Source organism: Rhipicephalus microplus, chromosome 6, assembly GCF_043290135.1.
Source record: "Rhipicephalus microplus isolate Deutch F79 chromosome 6, USDA_Rmic, whole genome shotgun sequence".
In the NCBI taxonomy this organism is placed as follows: domain Eukaryota; kingdom Metazoa; phylum Arthropoda; class Arachnida; order Ixodida; family Ixodidae; genus Rhipicephalus; species Rhipicephalus microplus.
In genome coordinates, this window is record NC_134705.1 from 191632524 (window position 1) to 191646713 (window position 14190).

At 47.7% G+C, this 14190-nt stretch overlaps 1 protein-coding gene across 1 annotated transcript; it reads right to left on the reverse strand.

The window, feature by feature from the left end:
• Positions 1 to 4004: 4004 nt before the first annotated feature.
• Positions 4005 to 14188, reverse strand: LOC119168155 (xaa-Arg dipeptidase). Its single transcript, XM_075867959.1, has 8 exons — positions 13909 to 14188; positions 12945 to 13230; positions 10815 to 10960; positions 9967 to 10116; positions 8669 to 8810; positions 7850 to 8095; positions 4690 to 4874; positions 4005 to 4301 (listed from the first exon to the last, which is right to left on the reverse strand). Exons 2-8 carry the CDS (start codon positions 13171 to 13173, stop codon positions 4146 to 4148), a joined length of 1254 nt encoding a protein of 417 aa, XP_075724074.1. The 5' UTR covers positions 13174 to 13230; positions 13909 to 14188; the 3' UTR covers positions 4005 to 4145.
• Between the last annotated feature and the right edge of the window lie 2 nt (positions 14189 to 14190).

Here is a 14190-nt window from a genome sequence, read left to right on the forward strand (position 1 = left end):
ACCACAACAACACGTATATATTCCGCATGTTCATCTTTTATTAGGAAAGGCATACATAAGTAATTTTAAGGACCGTAGCGCTTATCGCGCTGCGCTGACTACGCAGCGCTGGCACGGAAAGGCGAGTGTTTCCAACGCTTTGCTAAGACGACACGGTGGTGGCACCTACCCGTCGCTTTGCGTTCTACACCTTATCACCTCTGAGACATGCCCGTCTCAGGGCCTCGTGCTTTGTTTTCCAAAAAAAAAAACTGCCAGATGGCGCTCGTGTCTCACGTGTGACGTGACTTGATGCGCTCGTTCGCCTCCGCTGCTCGCTCGAGGCACTCTAACGCAGCGCCTCCGGAATACTATTCACCGATTTTCTTGCGCAGAACATCAAATAAATGTTTTGTTTACTCTCTCCACACGCAAAACTATCGTCTTTCGGCGACATTTGCAGATTCCATGCAGATACGGGGCCAATTTTTGTTCATTTGTTTCTTTTTGCAGTGAAACAATCTTGCTGACAAATTTTCAGACCCGACGACAACCCCCCCTTTCTCCCTTCCCTTATGTATACAGAGGACCTTACGCACGCTTATGAACGTGCCATATGACGTCGACCTCATGCGGATAGCTCTTACGGTCATCATTTATTAGTTGTTCCACGAGGCAACAGCGATGGCTGACGTATGTGTTCATCCACGGCGCGTGTTTTATACGCCGGCCTACGGTCAGCGGAGCTGAAAAGTGACAAGATTGCAGTTATATCGGCCATGTCCGATAATTTTTCGTAGTATCATTGCGCAGCGTAAGCGTGCGTACGGGCGTGGCGACGGATGATCGTGTTTACTACAGTGAGCTGCGAGCCATTTTTCGGGTGGCATCCGTTCGAGCGTGTTCATCGTGTAGCCACATGGCGTGCCTTCGGTCGTATTCCTCGACCCGAAGTGATCGCCGCAAACCCGTAGGCCTGTGGTGCGTACACTTCGCGTTCTTCGTGGTTGCAGCATCGTTCGCAGCATCGACGCGGGGAGGAAGACATCGTTGTATCCGGTATTTATAGAGGCATATAGGCTATCCTACGGATGGCTTTTGATGCTGTCATTTTTTTATTGCAGCCTTGCCGCTTTGCGTCTTTAACGACTAAATGAACAGTGCTACGGTATACATGTATATGAAAATGGCTGGGTATGTATTCGATGTTTCACGACTTTCATTGATTCTCTTCGGGGTATATACCAAAATAACAAAACAGTTATTTAGCACAGTTCGAGGTCGTGGCGCACGTGTCTTATGTAACGGAATCCAGACCAGAGGTCGGCAACCTTTTTGATGTCAAAGGCAGAGTTTCACGAAGTCGTCACGGTGGCGGCCGCACGGCCGATCAAAGTAGGCGGGGTGGGGGGGGGGGGGGGCGATTGAGACACAGGAACAATTTCGGCGAATTGACATTGGTGTACAAAAGTGGGACGTAAATCGTGTTTATTTTCGACGCGCATGTCACAAGGTTTCAAATCGCGAACGTAGATTGCAAGCAAAAACACCGTTTGAGGTCGAAACTTTCATGTCGGTCTTCAAGGTAAAAAAATAGGGTGTCACAAGGGAGAGAGCGGAGTTTCTCACGTCGTCCCGGGGGCCGCATGTGGCCCTCGGGCCACAGGTGACCGACCCCTGGTCTCGATGCAAAACTTCACGAAGGTTGCTTACATGCGTGTTTCTTTTCTGGAAGTGTCATATTGTTTTAACTGCATGTGATTCGAGAACGTGAAGTGTGCGTATTCTCTGCTAGCGAGTGTTTGCCTATCATCATTTTACGCTCGATGAAAACGCTGTGCTCGGAACGAATGGTTGTCGGCAATTTTTGCACGTCCGGTGAACGCCATATGCTCCCGAGGGAGGGGGGAAGGGGGAGGTTGACCAAGTACTTTCGCATCACGTCGCAGGAGCGCCACATTTCCGTTTACGGATTATTTGCGTCTATTTCACGGTGGCAGTCATCATTAGGTACGAAGTAATAAGGGTTGCAGCGCAAGCACGGAAGTGCTGGGAGAAAGGCTAACGAAAGGCGAGGAACGGAAGGCAAAGAGGACAACACAAGCGCTGCCTTCCGTTCCTCGCCTTCGGTTTGCCTTTCTTGCAGCACTTTCGTGCTTGCGCTACAACCCTTATTACAATGGAATATAAACAACCAGCCCAAATAGCCGTTCCTTTTTAGGTACACGTCGCTCCAGAATTGCGTAACGGACTATATAGCGTGTTACTTATATATATATATATGATCAACGAATCGACTGTAGCGATGATCCGGTATACAATCACGCTGTCACGAGTAAAGCGATGCACGCCTGATAATATGCACCGTGTAGTGACGCCACCATGACGGCCATGTTTGAGAGCTAGCGCTGTTGAAAGCAGCCTCCGTGACGTCACGTGAAAGCAATCAATGTTTCCGACGATTGCCATTACGCGGCGCTGCCATCGGCAAAGCGGTCGCGTGTTCACGCTAACAGTGCTCACTGCTATAAATGAAGCTCACAAACTCAATTAACTGGAAACCAGACTTCTATTGCCCCATAGTTCTCCCATTCGGCTGATTGACGTCAAGCTCACGCTGAAAGCTCGGTGTTGTTCCTTGAGCGATTGTTGTTCCCTTAACGTCCTGAAGCTGCTCAGCATGAACCAGTGTCATGCGCCGGAGCGTACACTACGAAATTAGGCTGCCTAGTGTTGTTGCATTTATTTTATAAATGCAACAACATTCACGCGGTTCATAAAGTCACGTTTCAACTTCCGTCCGCTGTCACTATAATGTACCGCAGCCGGATCTGAACATAACTTCGGATGCATTTACCAGCGCAAAAAGACGCTTAAGAAACGCACACCGCTGAACTCGCAACTGATTTATATTAGAGACTTCAGCTAGGCGGGTTTACGAGCGAGCGGAGCGAGCTCCGCTGCCCTCTCCGCTTGCCCACACGCTCGTAAACCCGCCCAGCTAAAACTCTCTAATGACTCGAACGCGGGGCCTTTTTTATGGCGCACGTCGAAGCAACTGAAAAATGACATGCTGAGAAGAAGCGGTGAAAAAACGCGTCACAAATGGTTGCCGGAAGCGACAATCAACCTAAGGTGATTCGGCAACCAGTTACCATGAGTTTTTTTTTTATCGCTTCTATTTATTATGTTATCTTTCTGTTGCTTCGATGCGTGCTAAAAAAAAGTCCCACGTTTGAAGTAACAAATCAGTTGCGACTTCAATGCGGTCTGTGTGTTTCCTCTTTATAGTGTTATGGCTGCGGTACTTGTCAAGCGTTACGTCTATTTGCGCTGAGAAAACTCGCCTAAGCAGCAGCTTTGGCGGAATCGAACTTCTTATTGCGTCCTTCTCGGCACGGCGTCATAGCACTGTGCAATTACGGATGATCCCGAAGCATTAGCACGTGGACAACGTTGGGCAATCAGGTAAGGGTGTTACGAATGGCCACTTGGATTCCACTTGTCGAAACCTTGGCTCATCGCTTCAAGCGGCCCCCTTTTAATATCCTGCTATTTCCGCTCAAGTTCCTCGTAATTTAGAAATTTAGTTCGGTGCGATAGTGCAGCAGCTGCCTCTAACGCCGTTGGTTCGATCATGGCCGTGATGGTCGCGTTTCCATGAAGGTGAAATCCCATAGATTAAATGTGAGCGCTCAGTCCCCTAGTCTTTCTTTTTCGCGCTTACGTAAGTAAGCGCGAAAAGGTGTACTGCGGTGTACTGCGCGATGTCGGTGCACTTCAAAGAACACCAGGTTGTCAAAACTTCTTGGGACCTTTACTGCAGCTCCCCTCGTAATCATATCGTGGTTTAGGAATGCAAAACTCCAGCAATTCTTGTCATGAAATTAAAGCACACGACTATTCCTGCACTCCAGATCCCACGACCTTGGCGTCAGCAAAACGAATAGAGCGATAGTCGTGTATTCTGTCAGATAAGAACGATGTCGAATTTACGAACGTAGATACCAAATAGAAGGCTAAGGTAGTTTTGATCTCTAAACAGTTAACTTTATGATCTACATTGAAAGTTTACACATTTTATACGAAACACCGGTCGCTATGCTTCCCTACTGTTCGTTATACATAGGTATATGCGTCAGCTAAAATAACATTCTGAGCGTCATTCAATCAGAATTCAAGCTAGAGTCCCCCACACTGGGGCAGGTGCAGGGTGGCTGCCTGGCCGCCTTCCATTTTCTCAGGTCCTTTCGCGCATCGGACAGCAGTTGCGGGTCGGCGAACACGTCCAGAGCAGTCAGAGCCAGCAACAGGGTCACCCTCTGCATCAGAGTCAACCATTGGAAATTGAAGGCCCTCCAAAACCACTCCTCCGAACTCTAAAACGATATAGAGTGACTTCTCTCTCGGCTTCATCCCCCTTACTACACGCGTACTCTCCTTCTCGCCACTTAATTCTTCATAAAAGCACGTGAATAATGCCTGCACTAAAAGTTGAGCCTTGCATGGCCTCCAAGATGGCGACGCTGCGTGCCCGTACGATTCGCCGCCCGCAAGTACGAAGACTATGCAAATGTGTGCACTAAGCATCATTCCCATGGTCGCTGAACGATCGTAGCGCCAGAGTCCCCTCTAGTTAATTTCAGGAAACTCTATGCCCGAAACTTCCGACACTTCCCCGGCTCAGCCAATGGGGAAGGGCAGTCGTACCCTTGTGGGAGCCTGGGCTTCCTCGGATCCTGCGACGCGTGCGAACTCCCTCGAGTGGCTGGCTTCAACCGGGCCGATGGCGAACTGTGGAAGCAGCGTGGGCACTTCTTGCGACACGTTGGCCGAGTCGCAGGCGCGTCTCGCGTACACCGGACAGGTCCGGTCCATGTCCACGAAGGACACGCCTGCGTTACACGGAGTCCCAGTTTGACGTTTGCGACCCGAGAAGAATGGTCCGCCGTGGTGGTGCAGCAGTCACGGTTCTCGGCTGCCAGAATAGTCCGCCGTGGTGGTGCAGCAGTCACAGTTCTCAGCTGCTAACCTGAAGGTTGCGGCTTCGATCCCCGCCTCGGTGGTCGAATATCGATGGAGGATAAACGCGAGAGGTCCGTGTTACTGTGCGACGTCAGCGCAAGTTAAGGAACACCACATGGTCGAAATTTTCGAAGCCCTCCACTTTCGCTCACGCGTAATCAAATCGCGACTGTGGTTCGCAGAGGTCTACATATTATTATTATTTATACAACCTCAGAATGAATAATAGCGTGTAATAATAGCTGGGGTATTAAGTCCCGAAGGAGGTAAGAAACAGGATAGTGACTTTTATGCTCATCCCTTCCATCAACATTGTATAGGCGAAAATAAAAACAGTTATTATCAGTATTATTATTATTATTATTATTATTATTATTATTATTATTATTATTATTATTATTATTATTATTATTATTATTATTATTATTATTATTATTATTATTATTATTATTATTAAAACCATGATATGGTTATGGAAGACGCCGTAGTGGCAGGCTCCAAAAATTTCGACCCTCTGGTGTTCTTTGACGTGTACTGTCATCGCACTGGTTTTATTCAAATGGGACCACCAAGGCCGGAGTCGAACCCGCGACATTTCGGTCAGCAGCCGCGCACCCCAGCCACTGTTTCACCGAGGTGTACTTGGGAATAAATATGAGCTTTCTTTTGTGGGCCATTTGATTTATCAACAGTGGGGCAGAACAACGCAAGAACGCGAGATCACGAACGCACAGGACGCAGCGCTGCGTCCTGCGTTTAGCGGTCTCGTTTTCTTGCGTTGTTCTAGAACGAAACAACTGTGAACTCGACCAGCAACTGTGAACGTTGAACAAAAGAGTGCGTTCGCGATCACTGGTGCGCACTATCTCTGTGGGCATCAACGCACGGCTCGTACACCCTTCTATGCGTACTGCGCTTCTCGGTGCGAAGGGGCTGAGCGGAGTACGTTTCTCTCATTTGAGCAGCGGTATTTTATTATGCCAGCGTTTTGTAAAGTTACGCGTGATTGTATCTAGAAGAGTTGTCAGTTTCAATTCGCATAACATTACAATTGGTTGTTTTCGCGCTTACTGCTTAGCCTTGCGGTGGAACTGGGATTTTTTTTTTCGTTGATAATACTGCATCTAATGATAAGAATTCTCCTCCCTTCTTAATATTGTTTCCCTGAGAGTTCCTGTCGGAATGGTCGGAATGCTTGCTAAAATTTGCGATAAAGTTCAAGTTTCTCAACCGAAACGAAGAGATGCTCATGCACGAAACGGAAGGAGGATGGCTATTTTTCTGTTCATATTGTCTCCACCGCCAGGTATCTTTAAAACAATGCGATATATCTTTATGTCTTACAAGAGAATCACCTACGTGGAATGCTCGAGCCGTGCCTTCGGGCATCACGGAAGTGCGCATGTGCCATTAAATGGGACACTTACGGAAATTTTCTGTGAGCAGCGCTGCTACGTCTTTGGGCTAAAGTTACATTTATTCGTAGAATGTAACCGACTTTGGTACGGTGAGGTGCGCGATCATGGTACGAGAAGCTGTACAAAAAGCCTATGTCGTCCCGTTCTCGAGTTCACCGTAAGTTCAAGTGTGACAAGATGCAGCTGTATACGCGCTCCTTAAGCATAAATGGAAGCCTCGGCTGACCAAGGCGACTGCTGCACTGTCGAGTACAACTGCTCTCGCCGTATTTCTTACACACACACATGACAGAACTTCAATTACAAATGGGCTTATATAGTACACAAATATATGTACGGCTCTTACAGATGACCCGGTGACAGGCTATTTCCTCAATGCGCCACTATTTAAAACAAGAAAAACGGGGCTTAAAACTCTTTTCTGCAACAAGAAAGTACATCCAGTGGCATTATTAGCTTAAGGGGAGATGCAACTCGAAAAACGCATTTTTTAATTGCATTTTATCTTGCTTTCGCAAGCCTAGCTAATATTGTGAGCTTAAATTAAGCAATCAGTATGGGCTGAGCGTGTCAACTTCTCACACTACAATTTATTTGTTTATGTAAATGTTTTATAACGCTTTTTAATACTTATTTGCATTCTACCGTTCATGCGAAGCATCATGAGTTATTAATGGCTCATAACTATGAAAGTTTAGTGGCAGAAAAAGTCTGTCCAAAAAGGGTCATATTTTACACATTGTGATGGTACAAAACGAAAACTATGCAACTTACTATAAAATGATCGAAATATCTGAAATAGGCATACAAGTCTATGTCAATAACAAATATTTCATCGCCCTAGGCTACAGATTAATGAACTTTTTTATATCTATCTCTCCCTAAAGGGAAAGGGTCATTGTCAGATAATACTGTATACAGCGGACCACGTATATAATATTAACGTTGGTTTCTCACTACGCTAATCCTTTGTATACTCAAAGCACAAGTTTCTTCATTTAGTGGAGATGGAGGGGGGTAAAAAATATTACCGCAAACTCCCCTCCCCCTGCACCTTTCTCGCGGTCGGTCGAGTCGGAAAGGAAAACAGCTTTACAGTGGATTCAAAAACCGAATAGAGGTGATAACGTCCTGATTTCATAACGGCCTGGTCGACCTTGGCGCCCAACTTTCCGCGTACCAAAAAGTGGGAAAAGGCGGAGACCAAAGTTTGGGTATAGTACGCAGTTTTTCGAGCGCAATATGTCAGAGGTGCTTGGCCACCGTTATCATTGAATAACAGCGTGTAATGACGCTACAGGTCCGCTTGAATAATGGCATGGGGTATATTGGCGCTCGTCTTCATCAATAACTTAGTGAGGGCCTCCCGAGAGACCCTCACTAAATTATTGGGCCTCGCCAGGCCTTACTCAGCGTTCTTCCAGTACCCATTGCCTTTCCGTGAGTCATGTACGCCCTGACGAGCGCGTCGTTGTGCGCGAAGAGCCTGCATCGGCGTCCTCGGGCGATGGTCGCCTTGCATCCCGTGGCGTGGGCGGCCGCGGCCAGACAGCGCTCGGCCCGCGCCTGCAGTGTGTCCAGCTCGTCCTCGGGCTCTGGCGTCAGTACGCTGCACACGAGCTGGCTGGACTCGGCGATGACGTTCGGGTACTGGCCGCAGTCCTTGATCAGGGCTGCGCAACGACACACGCGCGCTGTCAGGAACAAAATGTCGAAGTCAACGAGGCAATGAGGAGACACTTCTATGCAGAAACACCGGAACGGAGAAGAGATGGCCACAATACACAGTAAAATTAGAGTAAATGAAAAGAAACGCACGGAAAAAGCAGGCAATGATGCGTTGCCTAGATAAGCTATAAGATGGCTACTTCCTTGCCATTGTGCATCTACCTTACTCCATCCCCTCCCCCTCTCTGCTAATGGAGAAAGTCTGAGGTCGACTATAGTCTGTCCTGCTGAACTGCGCGCGAGTGTAATGTCAAGTTGTGTCGGGATATAAGTGTCACGGCCATAGTTTTGAGTTCAACAGCACACGATCACAGCCACTGTGGTACGCGTTACGGTGTACATGTCACTGAATATCCAATAGCAGGTCTTTCGAATGGACGTCAACATCCAATCCCCCTCTCGTCTGAGTTTTTCCCGGTGGTTCTTGCGGTCCGCACGACTCCACAGTTTTTTAGTGCCTCAAAAAAAATTTCGTTGACCGACTCACTCACTCACTCAACGAAAACCGTACTACTTGCCCAGTACGCTGTCCGTGTCCCTGATGCGACGCCTGAGCAGCACTAGGCCGAGATAAGCCGACACAGCCGCGTCTGCGGCGTTCACGCCTTCCCAAGGACTGGCGGCTGAGTGCGCCGCCTTGCCCGTGTACGTCACCGTCAGCTGCGAGCACAAAGCGACGTTAAACCGCCTAGGTCGTCCAGTATTCCTTTTATACCAGTGCCAAACCGACACTTGTGGTCGCGATTGCATTTCTTGATCGCTATCTCACTGTGATTGCTGCTAAAAGCTGCAAACAAGTGTGGATAAAGTTTGGCGCAGAGCTCAGCCAAACCACGATCAGGACTTCCAGATCGCCGACGGCCGTCTTCTGGATACCCACCAGACCTTATGGCGATTACAACTTCACCTGCATATCTCCCCATGAGGACGTTTTTAAAGCGGAGCCGTTCACAACCCACTCTACTTCATTTTAATCTGCCGGAACTGCCCAGCCCAGCCTTATTTTGACAACATTGTTGGCTGAATCATGGGTAGTGTCTGCTTCAGATGCTGGCTGATAATGGCTAACGCTGTATAATATTTCCTAAGTAAGGTTACGCCAGTGATTGCTAATGTAAGATAGTATTGGCTATTTGCTATTATAACAAACGCATATACCGTACCGCATATACCGAGGGGTGCTCTCGCATATACAGGACAAGAAGACGAGTTGGCTTGGAGCCCAAAGAGACGCGGGCCAGTTTCACAGACATGAATCCAGTCACTTTAGATAAGTAGGCTAACTTCGATTTGAAATCCTCTTCTTGCTTCATTATTTCCCGAGTAATCATCAGCACACTACCATCCGAAAAACGTTTCGTATTACTGGCCACATGCTCATAAAAATCAGCTTCATGAATTTCTCTCTTATAAGCTTCGTGGAAATGTACATGCTAAGTTGTGCAAAAAAAAAGAGCTTGGTGGTGGTGGTGGTGGTGGTGGTGGTGGGACCACCACCACCACCCAAAGAGCTTGGCAGGAGTTTAACGCGTGTAAATCTGTAGTTATCACGAGCAAAGTTATTTAGCGCGCCGAAGACTTTGCCTGCTCACGTGATTTTACAACAGCGAGGCTCCAAGCTAGCACAGCTGCGACACCTCTCTTAAGCTGATTACGCGGCAAGACGTCAGTACGACCACACCTGTGCTCCGGTGGCTCAAGGTCATTGGGACGCGATGTATGCTATGGGAAGCAATAAATTTAATTAAATAGTTATTATATTACATAAATTAATCATTTAAAGTCGCACAGGGGTGACGTCCCTAAAGCTCCGCACCTTCTGGCTGGACGAGAACTCCATCCTCAGTACGTCCCGGGGACCAGGGTGCGCCATCATGGCCACGTCGATGTCGTCGAAGGCGCCCTTTTCGAGCAGCGTTATCTTGCCCACTTTGTCCTCCTCAGCAGGCGTGCCGATAACCACGATCTTCAGCATCGATCACTGAGTTAGTCATCATGCAACAGCGAGTTTCTCGCGCACACTAAACAAACGGTGGAACAGTAATCCACTAATTCTTTCTGAGGTGTTCTTTCTTGACCTTGTCACCTGGTTACACGAGCACTAACAGTGGGGTGTAAAAGATGCATGCCCCCCACCCCCCACCCGCACACACAATATCTTGCTGAGGACCATGCCCAGATCGGTTCATGTCTTCGGAGATGGGCTTGTACTCTCTTACACAAAACCGCCATTAAGTGCCATCTTTTAAATTGATAAAGATTGAGATGGCAGAAGCTGTGACGCCTTTCAACTCACCTATTTAAACAGCCTGCAGGTTTCGAACGAGAAGCTGGTAAGGCATATTCTTTTCATTATTTACTTCAGTATACTGTAGCATTATAAAAGCATCTCCGGCTTACCGTACGGTTCATCTGCAGAGGTGAGAGGTGCCTTACGGCCATATTGTACTAATTGAAAAAAAAACGAAAAATACGTATTGTCTAAAACAGGAACAATGCCTAGTAGTCGTTGTCAAGTTCTCACGTGTGGATTCATTCTTATGCGAAAGAAGCCATTATAAAAATAATAATGTAATGGGAATATCTCTCGAATGAGTTGCTTTCATGAATGTCTCATTCTTCTTTTTTTTTGAACATTTCGTACCTGCTGACACCATAGCGTACCTTTCCCTTGAGGTGGGTGAACTTGTCCATGGCTTCCTTGACAGCCACGGCGACCCCGAGAGCGCTCTGAGCAACCAAGTTGTGACCGCAGCCATGGCCAATGCTTGGCAGGGCGTCATATTCTGCCATAACAGCCACCGTGGGACCTATGAATAAATACAGATAGCGCAAAGCATTACGATTACGCAAACCTTTTTAACGTGGTCTCCCTGACTCATTCAGCAATATATAGAGCTTGCTCAAAAAATTGTTCTTTTGTAGCAGTTGGCGTAGTTCGAAATCCCGGACAAATTGGAGCTCTACTACTACAAAACTTGACCACAGGTCGCGGAATCCAATCCCAGCTGCGGCGGCTGCATTTCCGATGGAGGCGGAAATGTTGTAGGCCCATGTGCTCAGATTTGGGTGCACGCTAAAGAACCCCCGGTGGTGTAAATTCCCGGAACTCTCCACTAGGGCGTCTCTCATAATCATGGTGGTTTTGGGACGTTAAACTCCACATGTCAATCAATCTACTACGAAACTTGAAAAAGTAGGAAGGACGGGCCCCCCAGCGTTTCCCTTTCATACAGTTCCACTCAGCGGCGTAGCCAGGAAGTGTATTCGGGGTACTTTATGTATTTCGGTACATGCGTTTGTATACGTGCATGTATATGTGCGCAAGTAAAATTGAAAAACTAAGACATTCAAACCTCTCCAATTCCCCCACCCCCACCCCCTATTTATTAGAATGCGTTGCAGAGCGAGTTGATGCGTTTACGTAAAAATAGTTTTGGGACGTCAAACCCCATATATCAATCAATCAATCAGTTACGTACAAATAAAAGTAGGAGGCAAAAAAGACGAGCCACAGAAGCCAAGTAGACAGAAACGGGCACTCACTACGCAGCACCTCCCCCCCCCCCCCCATTTGGCTATATAAGCCCATGGTTTTCATTGCTTCGCTTACCAAGGCTTCGATGACGCCGACCCAAGTAAGCGAGGTAAGCAAGTATGGTTTCGCGGGCACAAGTAAAATCTTGTCGGGGATATTCGCAAACTCGCTCGCGACATGTGCGCACCTTCTCGCTGCGCTTCATCGACTTCATGAATCGTTACACGCACAAAGCTATGAGTGGTCTGCTAGTCCCCTCCTACCGCGATCCCACATTTCCATTGAGGGAACAGCACCCATCACAGCTGTCTCGTATAGATGGAATCCGTTCACGCTTAAGTGCTCTAGAAGAACTTGCTTTCGGGGGAGTTGGTGCCTTCGTTTGTCGCTATACTAGGAACATGTAAACTAGGGGAGGGAATAGGTTATTTGGCACTCGTCTGTCTATTTCCTCACCTTTTTTTCGTGTTCCTGTCTAGCGCCAGTTACAAAATGTTCAGCAGAAGAATGCTAAAATGCTAAAGAAAGCTAAAGAATGCTGATTGTTACGTCACTTCGCGTGTCTCGCTATGTGCGCTGACATTGTTCAAGAAACGCTTCACGAAGTCCTGTTCGGATAAAAAGTCCGAGTTCGCCAGTAGGAAAACCAGTCGTTCGAAAGTGCTTGTACTGTGTGTATCTCTGCTCGTCCTCGTGTTTTTCGTTGTTCGTAAGCATAAGATGCATTTCATGCCGAAAGCACGCAGCACCTACCCCCCCCCCCCTCTTCGTCTCCCCCACCACACCCCTTTGCCGTGTGGCTCCTACCACCATCAGTACGCTACGTTGGGCCAGTTGGTGCATTGTTTTTGGAAATACGTGGCACAAGGTCAGAAAAACTCGGAAGAGACAGAAAGAGCGACATGGCGTTCTTTCTGATTTTTTTGTTGGATCTTCCCAGTCCTAACCTGGTGACACGTCTTTTAAGTATCCCTATGATCCTTTTGGACAATAAAGACAACAGGATCACTTCATCTCTGATCAAGCAGCGTCCGTTATCAAGTGGTCGCGAGCGCTTTCACTCGTGCTTAGAATGGCGATGCGTGGGGCGATCCTATAGATTACGGAACATGACGGCGACGGCGACAAGTACGCCTTAAGAGTCCATACAACTGCAACGAAATGAATCTTCAAGAGAAACAAGCTATTTTTGGCACCCAGGAGGGGCATGTTCTTTAGCGGCTGCCGCCGAAAAACCACAGTTTATGTCGACATACCATCGGTGCCCCCCGGCGCACCATACTCGGCCCTGAATGCCGTGTCCATGTAGTAATGTCGGCGCACTCTGAAGCCCTGTCCTTCGAGAAACTCGCACAGCTTGTCGTGGGCCTTGGTCTCGCGCATCGCTGTCTCCGGGTTCTCCCAGAGGAACTTGCTGACGTCATGGAGCTCCTTCGCTTTGGCCTCCAGAACGCTTCGCAGCAGGGACGAAAAATTTGCTTCCATTGCCGGTTAGGCCCTCGTGGTTGGGTACGTTGAACCGTTCGAACGATTGTAACACCCCTGCAATGTCATATATGGCACGGAATGATAAATAATGCACCGTTCAACGCGGCCAAAACATATCCTCTTTGTACAAACTCACAGCTTTACGCTACGACAGTACAAACGCCATGTTGCCTCAGGGAGTTATTCAAGCTCTTTTTATATGTTTATACCCATAAAAAGCCTGTGCATTGCACATCAGTATTGATTGACTGATTTATTCATTGATTTATTGAATGAATCGCAACCCTGTGCTGCGTCATTTACGACTTGTTTGGCCTCTCTCAGTTCAGACCGTAATCGACAATTCGAACTCTAAGGTCTAGGGTCATGGCCCTCTTTAACATTAATGCCACGTCGCTCATTCTCAAACAGGTCACCCCTCGCGTGGTTTCTGTCTCCACCTCATCGTTGGCTGGTAATTTCGCCGTTGTTCAGCCGTAAATTACTATTGACAAAGCACCGTGTCGTTCTCCTTTCTTGTTTCAGTCCCGGGCGTTGCTAAGTTTCTGCCCGAGGCCTCCCGCACGTGCTAAAACGTATTCGTCGCTAAACCAACACTGAGCTTCTTTGCCCTTCAGTTCAATATTTAGTCAAAACAAATATTTTTGCCGACCCTTTCCCCTCTGATTCTACTAAAATTTCAATTCATTCAGCTTTCGCGAGAGTTCTTTACAGCAAGATTTCCCGACTTGCCTTGCAATCGAAGGGTGCAGTTCCCGAAGTTAGGACAGGCCTTGTGGGCTGGATCGAGGAGGTCGCCGACGGTCGCGGACTCCACCAGGACTCTATACTCGGTAGCTTTTCATCAGAGTGTGACGCCAGGTCGAGTTTCTCAAGCCTCATCGGATAATGATGATGATGATGAAACTTCTAACTCATACCCACTGAGGGGGATTAGCGAAGAACTGAAACCTAATTTTAGACTAGGAAACACACGACACTGTGTAGCATTTGAAAATTAAGTAGTAGTATCCT

Excerpts from the sequence above, each read along its gene's own strand:
- LOC119168155 (XM_075867959.1), bottom strand. The coding sequence starts at position 13,173 with ATGGAAGCAAATTTTTCGTCCCTGCTGCGAAGCGTTCTGGAGGCCAAA. Across the intron at positions 10,961-12,944 it reads TGCGCCGGGGGGCACCGATG|GTCCCACGGTGGCTGTTATG; the intron begins GTATGTCGACAT and ends ATTTATTCATAG. Across the intron at positions 10,117-10,814 it reads TCACCCACCTCAAGGGAAAG|ATCGTGGTTATCGGCACGCC; the intron begins GTACGCTATGGT and ends TCGATGCTGAAG.